The 13567-nt window shown below is 42.0% G+C and overlaps 1 protein-coding gene across 1 annotated transcript; it reads left to right on the top strand.

Moving 5' to 3' along the window:
• Positions 1–3236: 3236 nt before the first annotated feature.
• Positions 3237–12488, top strand: Ostc (oligosaccharyltransferase complex non-catalytic subunit). The gene is made up of 4 exons (XM_057794223.1): positions 3237–3440; positions 7064–7157; positions 9945–10142; positions 11918–12488. Exons 1-4 carry the CDS (start codon positions 3302–3304, stop codon positions 11934–11936), a joined length of 450 nt encoding a protein of 149 aa, XP_057650206.1. The 5' UTR covers positions 3237–3301; the 3' UTR covers positions 11937–12488.
• Positions 12489–13567: the final 1079 nt, after the last annotated feature.

Raw genomic sequence — 13567 nt, 5'->3', positions numbered from 1 at the left:
GATCAAAAGTTCAAGGCCAGTCCTGGCAACTGTCCTTCTGTGGGAGGGCCTGGGATGGCTCAGTGGATAAGAGCCCTGCTCTTCCAGAGGACTTGGGCTCCATTCTTAGCACCCTCCTAACTCTCATTCCATGGGATCCAAGGGACACACATAAAAACAGACAAAGGACACATACACACATAAAACAGTATTTAAAAAAACTTAGAGATTACCCAGTGGGTAAAGACACAGCACACATGTACATGCTTGCTCACTCAGGTAAATGTAAAATTAAAAATAATAAGAAGAATTTTTAAAGGGCTGGGGATGTAATCTCAGTGTTAGGGCCCTTCTCTAGTGTGTGGATAGCCTTCCCTGGCCGTGTTCAGTTCTCAGAAGTCAAAAGAAAAAAATCTTTTTCCAAGATAAATTTCCTCTTCTGAGCTGTGCCCCACATTCGGCATTTGCTCTGGCATTGTGCAGTTACTTAACCCCTTCCTTCCCTCTTTCAGGCATCTGTAGTCTTTTCATTTTTTTCTGTGATCGTCCTTGAATTTACAGAAACATGTTTGTTTTTGTTTGGCTATAAGCAGACCTCTACTCTACTATACGATACTGTATCACGCTACAGCCCACCTGTTCCTGACAGACACAGCGTTTACTCTCCAGTAGATGTGCCAGAAAGAAACTGCTGTGTTACGACAGGTAGCTACCTAAAAATTTTAATCCAAAAATTAACACATAAATCACAAACAAACTAGGCAATACTTGTGATTTTGGAAAAAGCGTACTCTATAATTTCATCATGCACACATTTGTTTTTATGTTCCTTGTGAACAGTGGTTCTCAACCTTCCTAATGCTCTGACCCTTTAATACAGTTCCTCATGCTGTGCTGACCCCCAACCATAACGTTATTTTCATTGCTACTGAATAACTGTAATTTTGCTACTGTTATGAATCGTAGTGTAAATATTTGATATACAGGACATCTGATATGTGAGCCTGTAAGAGGGTCGAGACCCTCAGGTTGAGAACCATTGCTTTAGACTTTTGTTTTCAGTGCACAGTGCCTGGGAAATTCATACAACCAATGAGTCAGTTCTCCACCCTTCCCCATTTTTATTTCAACCCTGTTGTGAGATCTCTCGATTCCAGAAAAATGAACTTCTGTGGCATCAGATGTAGAGGTTCTATAGTATTACTGTGTTGACACTTCACAACACATTTAATCTATCCATTTTTTCATATTCTTTTAAAAAATTGTGCTTACTAGGCTTTTCCTTTCAAAAATATGTTTTTAGATTTATTTTATTTGTGTGTTTGAGTGTTTTGCCTGTATGTCTGTGCACTACATGCATACCTGGTGCCTAAAAAAGCCTCCATGTGGGTGCTGGGAATCGAACCTGGGATCTTTGCAAGAACAAGTGCTCTTAATCACTTTTAGCCAACTCTCCAGCCCCATCCACCCATCTTCTTCCTTCCTTCCTTCCTTCCTTCCTTCCTTCCTTCCTTCCTTCCTTCCTTCCTTCCTTCCTTCCTTCCTTCCCTCCTTCTTCTCTTCCCCTTCCTCCCTCCCCCTTTTGTTTTTTTTGAGGCAGGTTTCCCTGTGTAGTCCTGGACGTCCTGGAACCTGCTCTGTAGACCAGGCTGGCCTTGAACTCACAGAGATCCACTGCCTCTGCCTCCCAAGTGCTGGGGTTGAAAGGTATTCGCTAGCACCACCCAGCCAATCCATTCATTTTGAACAAAGAATTATTAAAGTTTTAGAAATAAAGAGCAAATGGAAGTTTATTTCCTAGCTTAAAAAATAATGTCTCGGGCCGGGCGGTGGTGGCGCATGCCTTTAATCCCAGCACTCGGGAGGCAGAGGCAGGCGGATCTCTGGGAGTTCGAGTCCAGCCTGGTCTACAAGAGCTAGTTCCAGGACAGGAACCAAAAGCTACGGAGAAACCCTGTCTTGAAAATCCAAAAAAAAAAAAAAAAAAAAAAAAAAAATGTCTTTTAGAACTAATGATGCTTCTTGTGGCCCACACTAAAAAGCTTTGCAGAGGGCTGGCGTTTTAACTCAGTCTAGCATATGCAAGCACTAGATTTGAGCCAGCACCTAATAAAAAAGTTGAAGAAAAGCCGGGCGGTGGTGGCACATGCCTTTAATCCCAGCACTCGGGAGGCAGAGGCAGGCGGATTTCTGGGAGTTCGAGGCCAGCCTGGTCTACAAGAGCTAGTTCCGGGACAGGCACCAAAGCTACAGAGAAACCCTGTCTCGAAAAACAAAAACAAAACAAAACAAACAAACAAAAAGTTGAAGAAAGCAAAAATAATTCTGCAGTGAAAAGAATCTGGGCAATGTGACTCCAGCTTCGTGAGTTACTGAAATACAAGTAACAGCTTGACTTCGCATCTATGTATACGTTTTTAAACAATATTTAATTTTCACAGCAATATCATGCTTTCCCTAGAAATGCAATCCTCCTTTATAAAACTCAAATTTGCTTCCCACCCCCAAAGAGGAAAAGAACTTCTCTTCGTTTTTGGGTGATAATGATTTTTTTCCTTCTTTGCTATCTAATAATTAGAGAAAGGCTGAATGTTATCAGTAAATTTTATTTTACATGTTATAGAGGAGCAGGAGGCAGAAAGAGAAAAAAGTACTGCACAAACTGCACATTAAAATAAGGAAGAATAATGGGGCGTGGCGAAAGAACTACATACAAATCATTCAGAATATATTTTGTTCTGTCACAGTTTATGGTGGGCATGGACTGAATTTTTAAAAAAAAAAATGGATAAAATACAACTTCGGCAATTGTTGACAATTGTTACTATTGTCAGTACCGCTATACAGCATGAAGAAAAAGTTCAGACAGTTGGGCTTGAACCACCAATCTTAGAAAGGATCAGGTTCCTAAACTTTCCCATTCACCCTGCAGCTCTGGGAGCTTAGAGCTTCCAGCAGCCAATCAGCTCCAAGTGTGTCGTCAGCAAGTGGGCGGGGCAGTGGGATGCGACTCCTCGTCTCTAGCTCGGCCACGTAAGACGCCTTGGAGGTCCTGGCAGATGCATAATATCTAAGCTGTGTTTTTCAGCAAGAAAACGAAAGTCTGACCCCCTAATCCATCTTAATAAGATTATAAATTTTATTATATCCTATATATACCTTAATAGCTCATTGTGGTTTTTTTTCTTGAGTGGATGGCATGTCCACTTCTGACCTTTGCGGACCTACGTTCCTCGACTGACGCACGCACGAGAGCTAGGGAAGGCGGGGCGTGTTTCCGGGCGGCACGGGAGGCTGGAGGGCTGGCCGTGCTGCCGCCGACATGGAGACTCTGTACCGAGTCCCTTTTTTAGTGCTCGAATGTCCCAACCTGAAGCTGAAGAAGCCGCCCTGGGTGCACATGCCGTCGGCCATGACGGTGTACGCCCTGGTGGTGGTGTCTTACTTCCTCATTACCGGAGGTAACTCGGCCGTGATGGGTCGGGTGGGCGCTGCGGAGGCGCGTGGCGGCCGAGCCCGGCTCCGACCGGGAGGGCAATGCCGAGCCCACGTCGGTCTGCATGCAAAGCGGAGCTTTCTTCACGTCCTGCCCCGGAGAGAAGTGCTCTCATTCTCTGCCTGCCCTCTCCCTCGAGGCTCCCATCCTGAGAGCCGAGTTGAATATATTTGTCAAGCATAGCTTGTTCTTTTTATTACTTAGTACGTGGAGCTCTTGGGAACATCATAATCGATTCACTGTATTTCCGTGGTCGGTCAAGAGGGTGTGGGACTTTGAAACTTCCCTCTTTGTGGTCCCTGGAACCTTGGAAGTGATCTGACGGCCAAACCCCAAGGTCTTGGGGTTGCTTTGTTTCCAGTCACGAGGATGAGAAAGGAATGTTATCGAAGCCACGGTTTTTGAGAAATGCATGAGATTGGAATTGATGCTTGCAAAAAGATAATATGTTTCAGAGGGCAAAAGTTGGGGGCTCAAGGAAAGCATCGCTTTTCTGAAGTGGAAAATGCAGAGGGGTGTGGCCTTGCCTGCTGCTGAGTTGGCAGTCTGTCTGCAGTCTTCAGGTAGCCTTTGGATCGCCAGTTCCAGGATTTACTCAGGAGTGTGCTTTTGGAGTTTAGGGAATAGTGTATTTAACTCAGAAAATTAGAAAGATCTTAAGTTAGCAAGAGTAGTTCAACTTTTTGGGGGTGGCGGTGACCGTATGATTGCTATTTCATACCTACTTGTCTTTGAAGAGGTATGAGACAGCCTTCAAAGGTAGAGTTTACGCCCTGCCTAGCTCACGTTAACAGAAATGCTAATGCTAAGTGCCACTTTAAACAATTACTTTTATAATTATTTAACTTTATTTTATGTGCACTGGTGTGGAACTGGAATTAGAGACAGTTGTGAGCTGCCTTGTGGGTGTTGGGAATTGAACCCAGGTCCTCTGAAAGAGCAGCCAGTGCTCTTAACCACTGAGCCATCTCTCCAGCCCTTAAACAATTTTTTTTATTGTTTTAAAAAAAAGACATTATCTGGTGTGTCATTAGCATTAAGTTTTGCTCGGCACATTAAGCAGTGAATACTGAATAAATGAAACAAAATGCATTTGGCTTTAAAAATAATGAGTTTTCATTTTTGCCAGTCTGTTTCCTAGCCCTGTTTCCTTTGGAGACAGATTTTTTTTTTTTTAAAGCCTCAGCTTTCCATTGGCTGTCATTTTTGGTATTTGTAAATGGGGTTAGGGGATTCTCTGCTCTAACCACTGGGTCTAAGTGAAAGGGTACCGGTCGTGGTCAAGGCCACATCTTGTACATTTACTGTTTGACCCCCCGGAAAAGACAGTCTTCTGAAAACTGAGTAAACCTTTATACAGAAACAGCGTTGCTGAATGGCAGGTTTTAACTGAGTTTCTGTTAGCTCATCGCTGGGGTAGCAGCAGACAACCTTAATTACCCTGCCCTCCCTGGAATGTAGTCGAGACGTGTTAGGTGCCGCACAGTTGCTTCCTCCTACATGGAGTGTCATTGCAGAGAAGAGTTGGAAGCACCATTTCCATTCCTGTGTGTTCCCTGAAGAAATGGCCAGCAAGCCTGAGTTCGAATGGTTAGAAGGGTTTACTAAAAAAGAAAAGAAAGCATGGACAAAGTGTGGGACCAGGAGCCCAGGAAGGTGGTTTCTGTTTACTTACGTCAGGGCTTCTTAAACTTTCCCTCCTTTGTGATCCATTTGTGAGAAACCTGCACAACCCTGGTTGTGTGAAATAGGTGTATAAAATAGATATACATGCCAAACTTTTACTGATAGTAACATAAAATTACAACAAATAGTTTGGTAGACAGACAGTTGCACTGCTTCTTAAAACCGAAAGCAAACTCATATACTAAAGAGATGGGTGTACTTAATTATTTTCACATAGAGAACCAAACCTTAGTAGAGTATTTGATCCTGGAGGATCTAGAGCATCCTCGGGGTCCTTCAGAGTTTAGTATTTTGGGTTTATAATTGCCAGTGCTGGGAACATGTAGCGTGAAATGGAAAACGTGTTTAAGACCATCTCAGAAATTGTTGGAAATTCTGCCCTAATCTGAAGCTAAAGCTCATTTAACAATTTTTAAAGAAACTTAAACAGCAATATTAAAGACCAATACACAATACAGTCCGACAATACTAATCTGATACTTAGCATCATGCTTTTAGGAGAGCAAACTTTGTGTTTATAATAATATATAGTAAAAACAACTATAATCCACAGGGCACAGCAGTCTGGAAACCAAACTCGGATGTTGCAGGCCGTGCTTTCTGTCATTGCACAGTGTGGAACGTGCTTCCACAGTGCCTGCGCTGTGTTCAGAACCAGGGTTGTATGCACATAGGCGATTTAGAGCTCACAAGTTCACAGACCTTTCACTAGTGGTATTTTGTCTGTTTCAATCCCCACAATTGTTCTGTCCTGTGTTACAGTCCACAATTTAAGAGCTGTAGCTTAGGTTATAATGTTAGGTTGGGTAGCAGTGGTTTTAATTAGTCTTTTATCTGTCCAGTTTTGTTTTGTTTGCCTTTTAGCAAGTGATGTTGTAAAATGGACCAGGTATTCCTGGAAAGATGGCGACGGAACAGTTGCGGGACCAGGAGGCCATGACCCAGAGGTCACGGGCAACCTCAGCACTGCTGGGGGTGGCAGAAACTGGGCTACGTAGATCTTTCCAGGACTGTGTATTTAAGAAAGGCAGAAAGAGAATGCTAGGAAACTAAAGGAATGAAGAAGGGTTGATGAAGGGAAAGAAAGCTTGGTAAGAGGGCTGAGAAGAGCTATCCAGAGGAATGAATGACCTTCCCGAGAAGGTGAGCTGGGGTGCTCTGAGGGAGGGACTCCTCATGTAGCTGAGTGAAAGGGGCAGTGAATGTAGGTGCCAGGCTTTGTAGGTTTGCCAGGGAGAAGGTAAGGGAATTGTTGGTTCTTTTGTCAGCAGGGAGACAGGCCTGCTATTTAATAAGAAAAGCTGGAGTTGAGGTTTTCTAAGAACAGAGTGTATCCCCACAGTGGAAGTTGAGAATGTTAATGGACATTAATGGTCATGATTAAATTGTGAGGTGCTGGGATTGACAGTAATGATCACTGGCTGAGAAGTCTGTGACCCAGCACTCAGGACACTGAGGCAGGAAGATCAGCACATTTGAGGCAACCTGGGTTACACAGTGAGTTCAATGGCAGCTTCTGCTACAGAGTGAGAACTCCTCTCAGCTAGCCAAAGAGAAAGAGCTAGCCTCCCTCAATTTACAGAAATAAATTCACGGATATGTGGCCGTATTTTGTGTGTTGCAGTAGATCCTTAGTATTAAATGTCTCTGTGCAGTCATTCCAGAGTATCAGAGGGGTTCCTAAGTTCCCTTCATGAAACTGGCACCTCTTTGAGAGACAGTATTGTTTAGATGTTCTAAAATGGGTTATCCGAAGATTAGAAGGTGAGGTGGATCTGATTTGATTATAATAATATAATCAGAGCAGCCTTATTTATGTATAAATAATAAGTCCTATTTAAGTGTAATTATAGGCAATGAAACCTGCAATCTTTGTTTTTCAAACTGTTGTCTTATTTTTAGGAATAATCTATGATGTTATTGTTGAACCTCCAAGTGTCGGCTCAATGACTGATGAACATGGACATCAGAGACCAGTAGCTTTCTTGGCTTACAGGTAAAAGATAGCATTTTGAACAGCTTGATGGTGGGAAAGAAGGTTGCTGGGGCATACTTAATTATTCAGTGCGAGAAAAATGAGCGTGGTGGCACGTGCTTGTAACTCCAGTAGAGGGTCTCTGGTTTAGGCAGCTTGGAATGCATAGTGAACTTAAGTCATAGTGAGACTCTGGCTCTCAAGAAACAAAGGTAAATAAAAATGAAGTACAAAAAAAACAAAAAAAAAACAACAAAAAAAATGAAGTGCAATGAAAATGCTGTGGGACTTACCTGCATTTAGAAACACCTGTTTTCCTGGGGAGTGGTGGCGCACTCCTTTAATCCCAGTATTCAAGAGGCAGAGACAGGAGGCTTTCTGTGAGTTCGAGGTCAGCCTGGTCTACAGAGTGAGTTCTAGGACAGGCTCCAAAGCTACAGAGAAACCCTGTCTTGAAAAACAAAGACAGGTTGGGGGGCTGCGGAGGGAGGAATGAACACACGCCTGGAGTTCTTATGACAAAACGAGGTAAGACCGTAACAAAATAGAACTGTATTATTAATCTATTAGGTAGTCAATGTAGGGATGGCGAGATGGCTCAGCAGTTAAGAGCACTGGCTGCTCTTCCAAAGGTTCTGAGTTCGTTTCCTAGCACCCATATGGTGTCTCACAACCACGCCAGAGGGATCTGATGCCCTCTTCTGGAGAACAAGTATGCATGCAGACAGAGCTCTCATAAATAAACCTTTAAAAAAAAAGAAGTCAAGTGTATCTTATTGATTGGCATATCACCAACCTAAAGGCCAGTTTAAAATCAAAATGACAGACTGTTCTAGGGTCAGCAAACCACAGTCATTTTTTGGTAACATTTTGTTGGAATTAGCAGATCCATTTATATATTACCATGTAAACACCACGCACTAATTGATTGCACCACTGCATTTGCTTATTTAGGTACTGGAGACCAAATCTGGGGCCTCATGTATGGGCAGGAAATGACTGTTTATGGTAGTTATGTGGGCATTTTAGAAAAGACATTTATAGACCCTGAATGTTACCGTTAAGTAAGAAACATAATTTTGAGACCTTATGGATTCCATTTCATCAGAGAAACAGCATTCTAGATGAATCTGGTGCCAAATTATGTTTTCTTTCTTTTTTTTAAAAGACAGTATTATCTTTTCAATGAAACCAATTAGTTAATGAAAAATATCATATATGTTCTCTATAATACCTATTAATAACCATCTCTTTGGCAGAAAATTGCTTTCTCTAAGAATTCAACATAACCATATTCCTGAAAAGTGAGATGTGAGCTATTGAGGCGGCTTAGTAGGTAAAGGCACTTGATGCCAACCCTAAATGTGAATTCAGTCGCCAGCACCCATATAGTGGAAGAAGAGAACTGACCTCAAGTTGTCTTCTGACCTCCTCATACATGCTATGCATGTGTACCCCTAAACATATGCATACATACATACATACATACATACATACATACACGGAACAGTAAAATTTTTTTAAAAAAAGAAAAATCAGATATAAGCATATACACAAATTGGCATATAAGGATTTACAGATTGCTCGAGATGTTGTTGGGGTCATAGCATTAGTTAAGAATGTATGCCTTAGCTGGGTGGTGGTGGTGCACGTCTTTAGTCCCAGCACTTGGGAGGCAGAGATAGGTGGATCTCAGTGTGTTAGAGGCCAACCTGGTCTACAAGAGCTAGTTCTAGGACAGGCTCCAAAACTACAGAGAAACTGTCCTGAAAAAACAAAAATAAAAAAGAATGTATGCCTTAAAAAGACTTTAGAATGAGAGATTTATTAATTATTATGACTTCAAGAAGCACAACATGTTCAAATTTCTTTGCAGTTGGTAGAATATTATTTGTTTGTAGGCAGGGTCTCACTGTATAGTTCTGGCTCGCCTTGAATTCATAGAGACCCACCAGCCCCTGCCTCCTAAGAGCTGGAATTAAAGGTGGGATTGTCAGGAAGTTGTGTATACCCTCAATTCCAGCACTTGGGGGGCAGAGGGAGATACCTCTTGTGTTCAAGGCCAGCCTGGTCTATATAATGAGTTCCTAGACAGCCAGAGCTACATAGTGAGACCCTGTCTTGAAAACCAAAATGTGATGCAAGTTTAAGTAGCATAACTTTGAAAAGTTAAAGTTCATTATACATAAGATGTTCAGCTTTTAAAATAACTAAATGTGTATTGATTTTCTAGACAGTTTTGTTAGCTGATTTTGTTTTTTTAAAAGCCCTGTATCTTATTTTATGTATACAATGCTTTATCTGCATATATACCTACATGCCAGAAGGGGGCATCAGATCCCATTATAGATGGCTGTGAGCCACCATGTGGTCGCTGGAAATGAAACTCGGGACCTCTGGAATAACAGCTAGTGCTCTTAACTGCCGGACTATTTCTCTAGTCCCTGAGAGTTAATATTTTAAAACTCTTTAAGCCAGAAGATGGCCAAGTTTTATTTTTTATTTTTTTGTTTGTTTTTTGTGATGCCTGTGCTAGCAAGTTCTGCCACTGAGCTATATTCCCAGCCAAGACAGGTTTTTATCTATTTTGTTCATTGTTGTATTCCTAGAACCTAGAATAATATTTGATGGGATAAACGTCTTAATAAATAACCTGTTGAATGAATGAACAGATGAATATCCAAAGGCATAATAAATAATTGTAAGGGTAGAATAAAATGTTAACAAAACTGTTTTAGCATCAACCAAAGGGAAAAACATTAATTTTCTAGTAACATTCGTTTGCTGTGCTGTGGTTTTCTTTCTCAGAGTGAACGGGCAGTATATCATGGAAGGACTTGCGTCTAGCTTCCTGTTTACAATGGGAGGTTTAGGTTTCATAATCCTGGACCGTTCCAATGCACCAAATATTCCAAAACTCAATAGGTTTCTTCTTCTCTTCATTGGCTTTGTCTGTGTCCTGCTGAGTTTCTTCATGGCTAGAGTATTCATGAGAATGAAATTGCCGTAAGTAAAATAGCTTGTGTAATTTGTGTAAAGCAATTTAACTTTTGTTATGAATTGGTATAATGATTAATTGGATAGCATAAATTCATAGATTTAATTTAACACTCGTTTAAAGGTGAAAAGTGTCCAGAACACTGATTTTTCTCAAGTTACAACTATGGTTGTAGTAAACTGAGATCAGTAGGTCTTCTTGGCTATCCCCATGCACATTCATGAGAAAGTCTAGTTCTGTTAGCTGCACTGACTGGTGGTAGCTAGTTTTTCTATGATGTGCCTTTTGGTTACTATGTCAGATTCCAGTAGGATTAGTGACAGTAAGGATTTTCAAGCTACGGGTGGCTGTTGCTCTTTCATTATTGGCATAAGTTGCTTATTCCTAACCTGAAAAGCTAAAATTGTTGACAGCCAGCATGATAGGATGGTGGAAAATGCTATACCACGAAACCTTTGTTTCATGCACAGAATTTGTATGAAGTTAACCCTTTGAATACATGGACAAGATACATAAGATACATAAATGATCGGTTTGGTTTGGGCTTAAAGTTTTGCAGTGCTTGAGATCAAATCCAGGGGCATTGTTCATGTTAGGCAGTGTCTTCGGGTTACTGTGCTGTGCTGACCACAGCAACCTGGGGAGGAGAGGATTTGTTTCACTTGTATATTATAGTTCACTGAGGGAAACCAAGGCAGAAACTCAAACCAGGCAGTACCCGGAGGCAGGAGCTGATGCAGAGACCACGAAGGGGTGCTGCTTACTGGCTTATCTCTCATGGCTTGCTCAGCTTGCTTTTTTATAGAACCCAGGACCACCAGCCCAAGGATGGCTCCACCCATAATGGTCTGGACCCTCCGCCATGGATCTCTATTAAGAAAATGCCCTATTGGCTTCCTACACTCGATTGTATGGAGGCGCCTTCCTTTCAGATGACTCACTCTGGCTTGACATAAACTAGCCACGTCAGACAGGTCCTCTGCTGCTGAACTACACCCCCAGTTCCTATAGATGAATTTTATATTTAGATTTAGAGTCCACCCCTAAGATATCTCTTTATATACGCAAACATTAAATAGTCTGAAATCTCAGTTGGGGATGTGGCTCCACAAGGAAAGCAGTTGCTCCGGAAGTGTGAGGACCTGTGTTCATCTTCTGAATCACCCTGTGAAGATCTGGGACGAAGACACGTCTGTACTTGTGATGCTAGGGAGGCAGACAGGCTGACACCTGGAGCTTACTGCTGACTAGTCTTTCTGAGTTTTACATCCACGTGTACATGTGTGCACACACACAGGAACATACACATACGCCATTCACACACTAAGCGAAAGAAAAATACCAAACACTTCTGGACCCAGGCGTTTTGGGTATAGATTGCAGCCTTCATACAAAACAAAACAAAACAAAAAAACCATTAAGCCTTAGACCAATCAGGTGTTTTAGGCAAAGTATCACAGCTTCACAGAGTTAAACAAATGCAACATAAAAGAATACAACACATCTTTGCATCATTAAACAAATATCCCACATCATAAACGAATATAACACATCTTAAACTAATATTCCAAACAAATTTTGTGTTAGTTTGCGTATTGCTTTGTGATGTTATACTTTGAGAGGGAAGAGTAGCGGGAAGTTTGCTTATTTATTAGCGTGAACCAAGGGCGGTGGTGAGGAGTAGCAATGAGATTTGGGATTGTCATTTGATTCGTAGAAAGGAGGTGGGCTTTTTTGAATTTGCTTTCTAGTCACTTTCTGTGTTTATGATTTATTTCTGCAGGGGCTACCTGATGGGCTAGTGCCTTTTGAGAAGAAACCAGTGAATCCTGGATTGGCTCCTGTTAGTGAAACTTTTAAGGCTGAGCCACTCCCTTGTGCACTGTGGAGAAGAGTGAAGAGCAGAGTTGAACAGCGCTGAGTGACACCCTAGCAAGCATATGAAGGCTAGGCCTGGAATTGATGGTATCAGAGACAAGTTCATTACAGTATTTTTCTGATGACCTATTCTGATGTACCAACTATGTTAAGTGGCATTTTCTTCTTAGTTTTTTATTTCCTAAAGAAAATAGACTCCATTTCTAAAACTTTGGTATTGAATAAAGTGATTATTTTTTACAACCCCCCTATCATTTTTTGGACATGGTATTTCTGATTTTCAGAAATTAATACAAATCGAGAGGTATATCGTGAGAGCCGAGATTCTTGGACGACTGGTCAGTTCCTCCAGTGGTGCTTTGCCTTTAAACGGCGTGTGTGGTACTCTGCCGCTTCAGACACATATGGGAGACTTTCCTGGACAATATGATGTATGAAAGGAGCAGAAATAAATGATTTTTCTAATTAACATTTTATAGTGTGTGGTTTTTTAAAATTATTATTTTTATTATGTATACAATATTCTGTCTGTATGTATGCCTGCAAACCAGAAGAGGGCACCAGACCTCATTACAAATGGTTGTGAGCCACCATGTGGTTGCTGGGAATTGAACTCGGGACCTTTGGAAGAGCAGGCACTGCTCTTAACCACTGTGCCATCTCTCCAGCCCTAGTGTACGATTTTTGTTGTTTTGTTTTTGATACAGGATCTCACTATGTAGCTCTGTCTGGCCTGAAATTTTCTATGTATATCAGTCTGCCTCTGCTTCCTGAGTGCTGACATCAAATGTGTGCCACCAGAACCAGCTTCATTGAATTAACTTTTTGGTCTTTAAGTCAGTAAGTCCCATCTTGTGGTGTTCTTTAGTCATGCCCCAAATCTCTAACTATATTGTTAGCTATCAGTTCCAAAGGGTACCCTTGTCCCTTTGACATGGGCAGTCAACCTGGACTATAGGAGGATTTCTGGCAGTTAGATAAAGGCCATTCTTCCTCAGGAAGCTGTGAAACCTGTTCCCATCTGCCAAAAAGTCAATTTCCTGACCTCTGGCAGAAAGAAACATTTGGATCCAGTAATATACTCCCGTGGCTGGATATCAAAGCCCATGCCAGCCTCCAGGCTCCCTGAGTCCCCAATTCACAAGGACTTGTTACACATTTGAAAGCCCCTGTCCTGATCTCCTGCCCCCTGTACACTGCCCTTTCTCTCAGTTCTCTCTCTTGCTCTGTTCTATTCTCTATTCCTTGTCTCCACTCTTTCCTTCCATGTCCCCACTTCCCCAGCCCTGCATGTCCAGCCCTGCGTGTCCAGTCTCTGGACTCCTGCAGTTGCCTCTGGGTGTTTCCTCTTATTCACAATAGAAACCGTAACCTTACCTCGAAGGGGTCGTGTTGCTATTTCTTTACTGTGCCCGTCAATAGGAGCATCAGGGTTCCACGTTCCCACAGATGCGCAAGCATGCCCTCATCATGGCTGCAGCTGGTCAATGACAGTTCCTGTCACAGACTGGTTTTCAGTTACATGTTTTGAACACTCCTGGAAATGGATGTATAG

The sequence above is a fragment of the Chionomys nivalis genome, chromosome 18 (assembly GCF_950005125.1).
Source record: "Chionomys nivalis chromosome 18, mChiNiv1.1, whole genome shotgun sequence".
NCBI lineage: Eukaryota > Metazoa > Chordata > Mammalia > Rodentia > Cricetidae > Chionomys > Chionomys nivalis.
Note: the sequence above shows the minus strand (reverse complement) of the source record. Positions and strands in the feature narration are given on the sequence as shown.